Genomic DNA, 14697 nt, shown 5'->3' with positions numbered 1-14697 from the left:
TGCTAAATGTGGAAGTGGAGGAGAGTTGCATCTTTTTTAACATAAATTATATCATTTTAATTTGATTGTGTGTAAATTTATTTTCATTTTATAGCCCATAAGTATTTTATTTTGTTCATGCCCCTGTCCTGAATCACTGGCTTGGTCTAAAATGTTTTACATAGTTGGCTAGATTTTGTGACTTTATGGTTCGCTATATGGAGGGAAAGTTAAAGTGAAAGAAAATTGATGTACAAAAAAAGGGAACCTTAGTGATTAGATGGCCAGACATAGGGATAGGCAGTTAAGTGGATGGGGCCAGGAAGATCTGAGTTCAGATTCAGCGTTCTATACTTACTAGCTTTGTGACCTTGAGCAAATCACTTAAACCATATTTGCCTTAGTTCCTTATGTATAAAATGGGGACATGCTGGAGAAGGTATAGTGAACTACTTCAGTATCTTTGTCAAGAAAACCCCATGGGCTCACAAAGAATCAAACACAACTGATCAACTGAACAATAACAGTCTTTTACTTTTTTTAGACTCTTACCTTCTGTCTTAGAATCAATACTATGTACTGGTTCTAAGGCATAAGAGTGGTAAGGGCTAGGGATTGGGGATTAAATGACTTGCTCAGGGTCACATAGCTAAGCTGAGGCCAGATTTGAACCTCCCTTCTCTAGGGCTGGCTTTCAATCCACTGAGCCACCCAGCTGCCCCCAGTCCTTTACTTTAATATGTAGAACCCCCTCTATGAGATAAGGAGGGACCCCATTGGTTCAATAAAATTAAACCAATAAATGATTTAGAGAGTTTTGGAGGGAGAATAAAAATATACCAAACTTTTATTCCCCTTACTAATAGTTTCCCCCCCTTCCTAATAGTTTTTTATTCCCTCTTACTAATAGTTTTAGAAAAACAAGATTGCCAGCCTAAAGAAATGAAAGTAAATTGCCCTTTCAACAATTAGAAACTGATATGAATGCACATTTGGTTTAAAGGCTCATGCTTTTGAAGGCAGAGAGATCACTATAGACTTAATAACAGCACAGTTGAAAAAGACATTGCTGATAGAGATGGAGACCTATAGACTGACTGACACATGCTCTCTGATAACAAGGTCCTGCTGGAAAAATGCAGTGAAATTGCCCTGAGGTCAGAACTATAAGGGAGAAGAAGGAGAATGGGAGTGAGGATGGGACTTGAGAACTGCAAGTAGTAAAGGAGCTTTGGCTTGCCCTAATACTTCTCTCTAGGGAATGACTTTCTCCACAAAGTATAGATCAGAGGAAAGGCTTTCTTTCATATACAAGGAATCTGGGAAACTGCAAGAGACATTTGAACAACCTAAGGAGTCATAAGAATAATAGCGAGACTTTGGACTGATGGATATAATTCAGGGCTTTTCCCAAGCTTTAGCATTCCATATGGTCACAGATTTTCTTTTGTGATGCCAATTAAACCAAATAGAAGCTCCACATGGGGAGTATTCGTTATTGATTTCTAGGTGGCCAAAATCAGTAAACCGGAATCCTTCACAATGAGTTGTCTTTGAGACTTCCGGGAAGATGGCAGCATAGACAGAGCAAATCTTAAAACCTCCTCACCCTTACACACCAAGATAGAAAACAATGTGCTTCCAGAAGAAAGAGGACCAAATCTAATAACAGGACAGAGCAGGGGGAGCCCTACTGCAGCATAACCAAAGAGATACGCCAAGAAAAAGGCTTCAATTCTTGAACTGTCGGGGTCTGAGGGCAGAGAAGGGGAATCCCAGGATCCCAGGACACCTCCCCCACGTGCTGTGCGGAGTCTCCAGTGGCCCAGGAAATCTCAGGGCTGGTGGGCACATGGGTCAGGAGAGAGGGCCTTGCTGGCATTGGACTCAGGGAGTCAAACACAGGCACTCGAGAGATGACTGGAGGAAAAAACCAGAGAAACACAGCAAAAACGCCCAGAGGATGGTGGCTTAGAGAGAGCCAAACCCCAGACCGCACACAGCTTGGCTTTCTCATACCAAGATGGAGAACTGCAGGGCTTCAAGACAAAAGAAAACCAGATCAAACACAATGGACAGCCCAGGGGGACCCCACTGCCGGAGAGCTCAGTTCAGCAAAAAATGCTCCTTGTCACCCCATTTTTTTTTTCTGTTTGGTTTTCCCTCCCCTCAAGGTTTTAGCCTCGGGGCAGATAAAGCAATAAGATTAATCCAATCAATAGAGGGTTAATCCCAACAATTGAACAAACAAGAAGTCTTCAGAGGGCAAAGAGTAACCACAAACATCCATTACCAGCTGGATCTTTCATCAAAGATCATTAAATACATCTGCTCAAACTAGCAGAGCAAGGAAGGGAAAAAACATGAGTAAGCAACAGAAAAAGAGAAAAGAAATGACAATTGACAGCTTCTTTCAAGGAAGTGAAAAGAGAGCAAATGAAACAGAAATAGAAGAGGAAGTAGTTCCAGCGAACTGGACACAGGCTTTTGAAGACCTCAAAATTCAATTAACTCAAGAATTTAAAACTCAATTAACTCAAGAACTTCAGGCACTCAAAAAGCAATCAAGAGGTAGGGGGCAGCTGGGTAGCTCAGTGGAGTGAGAGTCAGGCCTAGAGACAGGAGGTCCTAGGTTCAAACCCGACCTCAGCCACTCCCAGCTGTGTGACCCTGGGCAAGTCACTTGACCCCCATTGCCCACCCTTACCAATCTTTCACCTATGAGACAAGTACAAGGGTAAAAAAAAAAAAAGCAATCAAAAGGGGCTGAAGACAATTTGAAAAAGGAAATACATGAACTAAAACAAGAAAATAAAGTATTAAAAGCCAGAATTGGCCAGCTTGAAAATGAAGCAAAGAAGGAAAAAGATGATATACAAAGAAAAGCAGACCAGAAAGAGAAGGATGACCAAAAAGCCAGGGATGAAATTCAGTATTTGAAAAACAGAACTCAACAACTAGAAGCAAATGACTTCACAAGGCAGCAAGAATATATTAAACAAAATTTAAAAAATGAAAAATTTGAGGAGAATATGAAACACCTCATTGATTCAAACAATGATCTGGAGAACAGAACTAGAAGAGACAACTTAAGAATTATTGGTTTACCAGAACATTGTGGTAAAAAAAAAAAAAGTTTAGATAGCATTTTACAAGAAATTATCAGAGAAAATTGCCCAGAAATTCTTGAACAAGAGAGAAAAGTGGAAATCGCCAGCATCCACAGATCACCTCCTACATTGAATCCACAACTGACAACTTCCAGGAATATTATAGTCAAATTCAAAAACTACCAGACCAAGGAAAAAATATTACAAGCTGCTAAAAAGAAGTCATTCAGATATCAGGGAACCATAGTTGGGATAACACAGGATCTGGCTGCATCTACATTGAAGGACCGGAAGGCATGGAACACAATATTCCGGAAAGCAAGAGAACTGCGTCTACAACCAAGAATCAACTATCCAGCAAGACTAACTATATTATTGCAGGGGAAAGTATGGTCATTCAATAAAATTGAGGACTTCCAAAATTCATCAAGAAAAAAACAGACTTAAACAGAGAACTTGCTGCCAAACCCAGAACTCAAGAAAATCAACATAAGGTAATTAAGAGAATGGGGGGAGGAGAAAAAAATTCTTTCAGGGACAAAACAAGTTCAATCAATTTATATCCCAAGAAGAAAAGAAGGTATTGGCAAATATTAAAAATTATTATTACCAATAGGGTAACTAGAAGAAGTTTACATAGAGGGAACAGGGACAAACTGTATAGGATGAAATGTCAAGAGATATATAAATATATATGTGTGTATGTATATATTTGTGTATGTATGTAGGTATAAATATATACAAAACTGGGGGGGAAGAAGATAATAATAAGAAAAATAGGAAAGCAAACAAAAAGGAATAAATTTATATCCCATAAAGGAGCTCGTGGGATCAACAGGGAAAAATTAACAATACACTGTAAGGGTAAAGAGGTTAGAGAAAGGTAATATTCAATACTTAAGTGCATTGAAATAAACTTAGAGAAGAACAATCAGATCATAGGGGCAGAAATTTGATTCACGCCCTATAGAGAAGTAGAAAGGAAACAAACGGACTGGTGGGGAGGGAAGCAATAATGGGGAAGGAGAGGGCTTGGAGGGGAGTGCCTTGTGGCTTTAAAGAACAATAAGAGGGGAATAAGAAGGGAGGGGGAGAAAGGGACGTATAAGAAGGGAGGGGATTATATGAACTAATTAAAAATAAAACACTGGTAGAGAAGGAAACAGTGAAAGAAAGGACAGGACTAGGAGAAAGAATCAAAATGTCTGGGAATGCACAGTTGATAATTTTAACTCTGAATGTGAATGGGATGACCTCGCCCATAAAACGGAAGCAAATAGCTTTTGATTAGAAACCAAAACCCAACCATATGTTATCTACAAGGAACACACATGAGACAGACAGACAGACATAGAGTGAAAATGAGAGGATGGAGCAAAATCTTTTGGGCTTCAAATAAGAAAAAGAAGGCAGGGGTGGCTATCATGATCTCTGAAAGAGCCAAAGTAAAAATAGATAAGGTTAAAAGAGATAGGGAAGGTAACTACATCCTCATAAAAGGCAGTATAAACAATGAAGAAATATCAGTACTCAATATGTATACACCAAATGGTATAGCTTCCAAATTTCTAAAGGAGAAGCTAGTGGAGCTCAAGGAGGAAATAGATAGCAAAACCATACTAGTGGGGGACCTCAACCTTCCCCTATCAGATCTAGATAAATCAAACCAAAAAATAAATAAGAAAGAGATAAGAGAGGTGAATGAAACCCTAGAAAATTATAGTTAATAGATATATGGAGAAAAATAAATAGAGACAAAAAGGAATACACCTTCTTTTCAGCAGCACATGGAACATTCACAAAGATAGACCATGTAATAGGGCACTGAAACATGGCAAACAAATGCAAAAACGCAGAAATAATAAATGTAACCTTCTCAGATCATAATGCAATAAAAATAATTATTAATAAGAATACATGGAGAGGCAAACCAAAAACTAATTGGAAATTAAATAATATGATTCTCCAAAATAATTTAGTGAAAGAACAAATCAGAGAAACAATTGATAATTTCATTGAAGGCAATGACAATGATGAGACATCTTACTCAAACCTATGGGATGCAGCCAAAGCAGTTCTAAGGGGGAAATTTATATCACTGAGTGCATATATTAACAAATTAGGGAGGGCAGAGGCTAACGAATTGAGCATGCAACTTAAAAAACTAGAAAGTGGACAAATTAAAAAATCCTCAGCTGAAAACTAAATTAGAAATACTAAAAATCAAAGGAGAAATTAATAAAATCAAAAGTAAGAGAACTATTGAATTAATAAATAAGACTAGAAGCTGGTATTTTGAAAAAACAGATAAAATAGACAAAGTACTGGTTAATCTAATTTAAAAAAGGAAAGAAGAAAACCAAATTAATAGTATCAATGATGAAAAGAGAGACTTCACCTCTAATGAAGTGGAAATTAAGGCAATCATTAAAAACTATTTTGCCCAATTATATGGCAATAAATTTAGCAATCTAGGTGATATGGATGAATATTTATGAAAATGTAAATTGCCTAGATTAACAGCAGAAGAATAAAATACTTAAATAATCCAATATCAGAAAAAGAAATTGAACAGGCCATTAAAGAACTCCCTGAGAAAAAATCTCCAGGACCTGATGGATTCACAAGTGAATTCTATCAAACATTCAAAGAACAATTAATCCCAATACTATATAAATTATTTGATATAATAAGCAAAGAAGTAATCTTACCAAACTCCTTTTATGACACAAATATGGTACTGATTCCAAAGCCAGGTAGATCAAAAACAGAGAAAGAAAATTATAGACCAATCTCCTTAATGAACATAGATGCAAAAATCTTAAATAGAATACTAGTAAAAAGACTCCAGCAAGTGATCAAGAGTTATTCATCATGATCAGGTGGGATTTATACTAGGAATGCAAGGATGGTTCAACATTAGGAAAACCATCCACATAATTGACCATATCAACAAGCAAACCAACAAAAACCACATGATTATCTCAATAGATGCTGAAAAAGCCTTTGACAAAATACAATGCCCATTCCTACTGAAAACACTAGAATTATAGGAATAGAAGGGCCTTTCCTAAAAATAAAAAACAGTATATATCTTAAACCGTCAACAAGCATAATATGCAATGGGTATAAATTAGAAGCCTTTCCAATAAGATCAGATGTGAAACAAGAATGCTCATTATCACCTCTATTATTTAACACTGCACTAGAAACACTAGCAGTAGCAATTAGAGAAGAAAAAGAAATTGAAGTTATTAAAATAGGCAAGGAGAAGACTAAGCTATCACTTTGTAGATGATATGATGGTCTACTTAAAAAATCCTAGAGAATCAACTAAAAAGCTAGTAGAAATAATCATCAACTTTAGCAAAGTTGCAGAATACAAAATAAATGCACATAAATCATCAGCTTTTCTATATATTTCCAACACATCACAGCAGCAAGAGGTCAAAAGAGAAACACAATGAGTTGTCTTTGCCTCACTGGTTCCCTAGAGAAGTTCAACAAAGGTGGTGAAATTTCTCAGAGATGGCTTTGGTGGAATGAATCTATACAGCTCCATCAATGGTGTTCCACTTCCTATGATTAGCCTATGTTAGAAGTAATTAAGTTCTGACTTCTGCAAAATGTCCCACTTGAGTGATTTCAGACTAACAATGGGCCTCTCTTGCCTTGATTAAATAGAGGCCTGAGTAAATTAACTAATGAGATTTGAGTGGAATATTGGGAAGTCCAGACTGCCTTGGCTTCCCCTATAAATCATTACTCTAAAAATTATATGAAGAGATACTATCCCCATTGCTATGTTAGATGGGTGATGGTAATGTGGCAAATGAAAAACAATGTAGAAATGAAGATAATTCATTATTATCTTATGAGAGTATTATCGTAAAACTGTATCTATATAGTCAAGATCATGGCAATAAAGATCCTTCTGCCTTGCCCAAACTTAAGATATCACCTAAAGTCCCAACTGTAGGATTTAAATTAAAGCTGAATACTTCAAGTATTATTTTTATAAAGTTTATTATCTGATGAAATAGAACCATATGACTAAGTTTTCTACCTACTCAAAATGCCTGTTCCACCAAAGCCGCCAACAGGAAGGAAAAAAGTGCTAGACATAGAGCTCCACCCAATTTATGTCCTGTCTACATCAGCATGTAACGACAGGAAGGGTGTGGGGTTCTGTGTATTCGAAGTTTTGCTGGGGATCGTAGTTTTTAGGGTAACAGATTCTAATTTCACATAACCCTACATTGGTTATTCTAAGCCATCCAGGAACTTTGTATCTAGATTTAGACTCTTTTTTTTTTTTAAATAAACTCTCACCTTCTGTCTTGAAGTCAATATTGTGTATTGGCTCCAAGGCAGAAGAGTGGTAAGGGCTAGGCAATGGGGGTTAAGTGACTTGCCCAGGGTCACACAGCTAGGAAGTGTCTGAGGGTATATTTGAACCCAGGACCTCCCATCTCTAGGCCTGGCTCTCAATCCCCCGAGCCACCCAGCTGCCCCCTAGACTTAGACTCTTAAAGATGAAAGAATATAAAGAAGAGAGTGACTGACACTATCAAAAGCTACAGAGAGGTAAAGGAAGGTGAGGATTCAGAAAAAAGCCTTTAGATTTGGTAATTAAGAGATGAATAGTGATTTTGAAGAGAATAATTTCAGTTGAATGATGAGGTTGGAAGCTAGACTGTAAAGTTAAGAAAAGAGTGAAAGGAAAGAAAATGGATATATCCATTATGGATCGTCTTCTCAAGGAGTATAACCACAAAAGGCAGGAGATATATGGATTGAAAATTGGCAGAAATGGATCCATAAAGTAAGAAAGAATTTTTAAGGATGAGGAAGACATGGTTATGATAATAAACAGTAGGGATGCAGCTAAGATAGTGAAAGATTTAAGGTGAGTGAGATGATAGAGGGAAAATCTACTGTAGAATATAGATTGAAATGAAATTATTTATGCATGTAGAAGAGTCCATATTGGTAAGGAGAAAGGTCACCTCATTATGTGAGACAGGATGGAAGAAGAGATGGTGGCAGAAGACAGAGGAGTGGTATGGACAAGGAGGAGAAAAGGGGAATCAGTGTAGGAATTTGATCCATTTCTCCCATCACCTACAACTAGCTTAGTAAAGTTCTCTTGTTTGAATTGCCTTCATATTCTACCAATCAATCATGAGAAAGTACTTGGAGCTCTATCTGATTCTATCATTTGGGTAACCAGGAAACAATGTCAACAGTTTGAACCTTTAGTCCCCTTAGCCTTTCAAATCTTAAGAATGATTTCAGTATCTTTAAAAGGAAAACTAGTTTAATTTCCATTAAGCTACTGCTCCCCACACCTCCAAATCAGGGCAATTATATCTTCCTTTACTACAGTTAATATTTATTCAGGATATGACATTATAGTGCTAGCTAAGCCCATCATCAAAGCTGCCACCACCAAAGTCCATACAAAATACAGTCTTCTTGGAAAAGAGGAAACTGGTAAAACATTTTTATTGCTCAGTTCTAAAGTATATACATAACTGAGCCAAATTTATAAAAATAAAAATCATTCTCCATTTGACAAAAGTCTATATACCATAGAGATCAAAGGAAAATAAAAGGAGAGCAGCTAGATGGCTAAAATGGGTTGAGAGCTAGGCCTAGAGATGTGAGGTCCTGGGTTCAAATCTATCCCCAGACACTTCCTAGCTGTGTGACTCAGGACAAGTCACTTAACTCCCATTGTCTAGCCCTTACCACTCTTCTGTCTTGGAACTAATACATAGTATTGATTCTAAGATGGAAAGTAAGGCTTTAGAAATATAAGGAGGGGCAGCTGGGTAGCTCAGTGGATTGAGAGTCAGACCTAGAGACGGGAGGTCCTAGGTTCAAATCCGGCCTCAGACACTTCCCAGCTGTGTGACCCTGGGCAAGTCACTTGACCCCCATTGCCTACCCTTACCACTCTTCCACCAAGGAGCCAATACACAGAAGTTAAGGGTTAAAAAAAGAAGAAGAAATATAAGAAAAAGAAAAGTGACTTATCTATGCAAAAACATTTATAACCCCTCTTTTTGTGGTGGGAAACGGTCAAACAAGTTATGGTATACAATTGTAAAGAAATACTTTTGTGCTATAAGACATGATGAACAGGACCATTTCAGAAAAACCTCAGAAGGCTTATATGAATTCATGCAAAGTGAAATGAGCAAAACCAGGAGAAAAAGTAGCAATAACCCAAGATAATTGGGCCATTTTACTGCCTCTTTTTTAAAGACAGTCAATATTGTCCTTATTTCTCAGTGCAGTTGCCAGTGATCAATTTTTTAAAAATATTTTCCCCCTCTTCTGTGTTTTAGGGTCCATTAGAAAATGACTTGGTGGTTCATGTAGCCCTGGTGGCAGAAAGCCAACGGTATGTATTTCAAATGCAACAGGGATTTTGTTCTTAAAAAATAGTTTTAAAAATCTGTATTGTGATCAAAAGAGGTTCATTTTATAAACTCCTTAGCAGAAATTTGAAGAAATTTCATTGGCAGGAGACTCATTAACTTAATTTTAAATACAAACCTAAAATCCTACTTAATATTCTTTCAAAATTTTAATGTCATTATGGCTTCAAAGATATTTACCCAACACACTTTGAGACCAAAGTATTTCTTTTGACCTTAATGATAGTAACTGTTAAAAGCTTGGAATCTATATACTAAAATGTCTCAACCATTCTTGTGTTCTAGCCTTCAAGTGTTTCTCAACACATATGGTATACAAACACAGACTCCACAGCAAGTAGAGCCCATTCAGATATGGCCTCAACAGGAACTTGTGAAGGTGAGTCATTGTGCCCCTCAACTTTCTCCTTCTGTAAGATTCTTAAATGAAAATATGGTTGTCTGGTTCTGTTTGTTATTTGGAATATTATCCTAATAAAATAATAGAAACTACACTTAATCATTATTGCTAAATAATGACTGCTTTACATCTGCCTAAATCATATTTGATTTGAGTTCATATTATTCAGTAATTTTTAATGCCAGGATCTTTATCAAAGTCCCTTATTCAGATGCCTCATGATTATACAGAAATGACTTTAAACTCTCAAAAAGCTAGACCAGAGCAATGTAAGTTGTAATGTGTCCTCCCAATCTGAAAAGGTTTCTATTTTTCTATTTCACATCTTGTAAAAAAAACAATATATATATATACATATATGTGTATGTATATATATATATATATAGAGATATATAATTTCCTTTCACAAGAATCAATTCAACTAATTTTGAAGAGCTTTATCAGCAAGTTGTCTGTAGAGTGATTAATTTCTCTAGTACACCAGTTCAACTAGATTTGTTTTGGCAAATCTATGGCACACTTGCCAGAGTGTGCCAAAGGAGACTGTTGCCTTATGCATCTGAGAACATTTCTCATATGACCTACCCCTCTGCCCAGCAGCCCAATGGGAGTGCTACCTCCCTCCCTCTGTTTGGGATAAGGCAAGGGGCTCATGTGTAGCATGAGGGTTGCAGTTTGGGCACTTGGTCTCTAAAAGTTTCACCATTGCTGACCTAGACAGTCTATTAAGGCCCAGAGAAGTTGTGATCTATATTTGTTTAGGGCAGTGATGGGCAAACTTTTTAAAAAGGGGGCCAAAGGAAAGGAAATGCTCATCTGTCGGTCTGTTTCTAAGGCAACTCTTTCGAAGTTTCATTGTATTGTATCCTATTCACTGTATTCATCAGATTAGGAATAATGGCACTTGTAATGCAGGGTTGCAGCAAAAGCTCTTGCTTTTGCAAACCAACTGTAGCAGCTCTGACAGTCGAAAAGAACAGAATGTTAACCCAGTCTCATGGCAAAACCGTTGGAGCCTGGGAGTATAAATATTCCTGCAGAACCAACTGAGGGGCCTTTTTGCTTTTGGGGCTTTGCCTGATTTCCCTTGACCTCTCCCTTGACATCCTGCTATTCCCTGTATTTCCCCATTGGGCCCTGGGAGGAGGGTATTTTGTTGGGTGGAGATCGTGGGAATTAGCTTCTGTAGGCAGACACAAACAACCTAAATCAAGCCATCACTTCATCCAATAATCTGCTGAACTTTATTACCTCAAGGCAGTGAAATTATCCCTGACTGAGGGAGCCGGCCTCCCTCAGTCTGAACCCCTCTTCTGTGACCCTCCCCCAGCACCAGCTTCTCCCCTAGCAGCAGTTACCAGACCTCAACCCCTTTTCCCCTCAGCTTACCTGGCTTTAATAAACCCCTTTTGGCTTTATACAAAGAGCTTCTGGTGAATCATTGTATCAACTAGTAGGGCAAATGCTGAAGAAGAAAGGGAATAGTTTTCCTTTATTTCTTGAGGGTTAAACCAGGCATCCATCTTGGGCAGGAAGTGGCCAGCTTCACTTCCTGTAGGTTTCAGTTTTCACTGGCAGGGAGGGACCTCTTTATTCCTCTCCTCAAGGGAGCTTAGAATAACAACAGGAGGCTGAATAAAACCTTCAGCCAGGCCCTCACAATTTCTGGCTGACCTTAACTTGCTCTGTATTAAGAGATAGCCTTCTTGCCTGAAGACCCAGCTAATACAACCCAGTGACCTCAATATAAGCCTATTGATTAGCAGCCCTTCGTATACTCCTTTTTATTTTATTACATGCAGCTGGATAGAACATTTCGGGGGGCCACATCTGGCCCGTGGGCCGTAGTTTGCCATCATTGGTTTAGGGACTATCCACAGTGGTAAAAATCATGTTCCCTTGAAAGATTGTATTTATTTAATCTTTTTCCATGGCCAGAGTCTGTAATTAAAAGTCTATCTTAATAGCAGGTTATTCTAAATCTTAAAAATCTCTAAAATTGTCATTTACATAAAAATTTTCTGCATTTTGAATCTTATTGAAGAAACAATTTTATAAATAAAAAATTTTAGATGGTTGTTCTCCCTTCCTCATAATTTGGACCTTAAAATAACTTGTATTTTTGTTTTTAATTTGTTATACATTATTTCTTTCTGAATGAGTACCTGGTTTCTGGTAACAAATGCCATAACTATATTTCTGTTGCCATTAGGTAACAGTCCATGAAGAACATATCTCTATTAAATATTAAGTAGTCTAGACAGATTCATTTTGTCTGGAAAATGGAGGTTGGTCTTGGGGAAAGGAGTGCCACCTTGTGTCCTATTTTCATTTTCATTGAGTCAATTCTATTTATCTGAAATGAATTTTCTACTGCTTTCTTTTGTTTACGTATTATACATAAATATTCTACAGTTCACATTTGTCTCAAAAATAATTTCTCCTTCATAAGCTACTTTATTGAAGTGTTGTAGCATTTTTTTGCTCAAAGGCATGCTATGTCAGATGATTATTGTTACTGTGTAGTCTTTAAAAGTCACTTAACCTCCTTGGGCCTTAGTTTCTTTAAGTGTACAATGGGCAGAGTTGGACTAGCTGTACTCTGAGCTCTCTCCATCCCTAGATCTATGATGTTTTTCAAATAGTAGTTTGCTGGGATGGAAGAAGAATGGCAATTCAGACATTTCTCCTAAATTTTCATACTATCGTCAGACAGTAAGTCAGGCCAGTACAAGAGTGTTAGAAGAACTAAGAATATAAATGGCATGTGTGTTCAATTGTTTCAGTCCTTTCTGACTTTTCATGACCCCCATCTGGGTTTTTCTTGACAACGATCCTTGAGTAGTTTGCCATTTCCTTGTCTAGTTTCTTTCACAGATGAAGAAACTGAGTTAAACAGGATTAAGTAGCTTGCCTAGGGTTGTTGAGCTAGTATCTGAGTTCAAATTTTAACTCAGGTCTTCCTGACTCCAGGCTCCAGGTTCTATCTACTGTGCCACTTAGCTACCCCATAAAAGCCATAAAACTACTTAAAAATAAGGCAAAATGAAAACCAAACATCCAATAAGTGGTTGATTGATTGTAGCATATTATACAACATCCACAGCAAGTTTAGAAAAATTTTTAAAAAAGAAATCATTGTGAATTAGGGGAAATATTCCAGCAACAGCACATAATGGCAGTCTTGAAAGAATTCTTGACAAAATAATCATTTCCTTTTTGACTTCAAATCATAGATTTATATCTGTAAGAGTACATTAAAAGTAATCTGGTTCAAGAAGACTTTATAGATGATGAACTGAGGCTGAGAGAAGTTAAGAGATTTGGGGGTATCCAAAGGACATAGCCCCTATGACTCCAAATCCAGCACTCTTCCCACCAGACCTTGTTGCCTCCCCTACTTCTATTTCTTAGGATTTAGGAAGAGGAGAAAGCAAAGATTTCCCCATAATGGCATTGCTTACTAAAACGCTTTTAGAGCAATATTTGCAATTCATCTTTTTTTTCCTTTTGTATTAGTCAGGGCAGCCAATATAAAATGTTATAGAATGCTTTATATTAGTTGGCTTCTTTTCTGCCCAGATTTCTTACAAACAAGCAAACAAGAAAACCCACTGTTGTTGAAGGACCAATATTGATAGCATCCCCAGGTCAGCTGACTATGGATTATTTGGAAAGGATCCTGATATTGAACTTGTTCATTGTGCCTTCTTTATTGGAAAAATTTTCAGTGGTGGGATTTTTGTTGCTCTAGGACATTTATTGTGGATTTTTTCCTAATGATTCATCAATCTGGGCTAAAGGAATTGAATCCAGAATATTAAGAAACAAATGAGAAATTGGCTACCAAGTAATTTGAGATATCTACTTTCCTTGAAAATTTATTTAAATTTTTTGTCATTGGCTGGGCTAATCCTTTCAATGAGGGAAATTTTACAGTTTCTTCATAACCTCTAATAGACTTCAGAAGCAGCAGTGAAATATGGGTGGAGGAAAGAGGTGAATTAGGGCTGTCCTCAGAATTCTCAAACCTTATTTCAAAGTCTGTCACTGGTTGGATTATAGTTTGCATAAATCACTTCCAGTCTCAAGGCCCTCAGTTTGCTTATCTGAAAAGTGAGGGAGTTAAACTAAATTATCTCCTCTAATTCTAAAGTCCTACAATTCGAATTCAAAAGTAAGCATAAATCAAGGATAGGAGGACTATTTATTAGCCAAATCAACTCTTGTAATGAAAAAATCAGAACAATTGAAAAGGTTCATATCTAACAATTTTCCATATATTTGTGTCTTTCAGGCTTATTTCCATCTGGGCATCAATGAAAAGTTAGGACTCTCTGGAAGACCGGACAGGCCTATTGGCTGCCTTGGCACTTCAAAGGTCCTAAAAGAATACTAAACAAAACCCATACATATCCTCTATGAAATATTGTTCATATTTCTACTTGACATAGTTTTAAATAACTTTGACCTGTCCTCTAACTATTTTCACATAACTTTAAATGGTTGAACTAATTATCTGAAGTCATTTTCCTCCCCAAGTAAATCCTAGTGTTTGTTTTATATTATGTAATGAAAATTCTCTAGGAATAAAAACACATAGGAATAAAAAATTATTTCTGGGCTTTTCTAAGCATCTAATTACAGAAACATTTACTTAAACACAGGATATTTGCATAGTATTGGAGGTGATCTACTTTAATTAAAAAAAAAACTGATTCAAACAAAATTAAGGCTTATATTAATGCAAGATTCCCCA

The 14697-nt window shown here is 37.0% G+C and overlaps 1 protein-coding gene across 2 annotated transcripts in view; it reads left to right on the top strand.

Annotated features, from left to right (window-relative positions):
• Positions 1-14697, top strand: part of PHKB (phosphorylase kinase regulatory subunit beta) — a 231915-nt gene that overhangs the window by 161792 nt on the left and 55426 nt on the right. For both annotated transcript variants that reach the window (XM_044664172.1, XM_044664174.1), the window contains exons 15-17: positions 9446-9501; positions 9824-9917; positions 14236-14319. In XM_044664172.1, the coding sequence (XP_044520107.1) occupies positions 9446-9501; positions 9824-9917; positions 14236-14319 (234 nt within the window). The remainder of the gene's footprint in view (positions 1-9445; positions 9502-9823; positions 9918-14235; positions 14320-14697) is intronic.

The sequence above is a fragment of the Gracilinanus agilis genome, chromosome 2 (assembly GCF_016433145.1).
Source record: "Gracilinanus agilis isolate LMUSP501 chromosome 2, AgileGrace, whole genome shotgun sequence".
In the NCBI taxonomy this organism is placed as follows: Eukaryota; Metazoa; Chordata; class Mammalia; order Didelphimorphia; family Didelphidae; genus Gracilinanus; species Gracilinanus agilis.
This window is presented reverse-complemented; position numbering and strand designations above follow the sequence as displayed.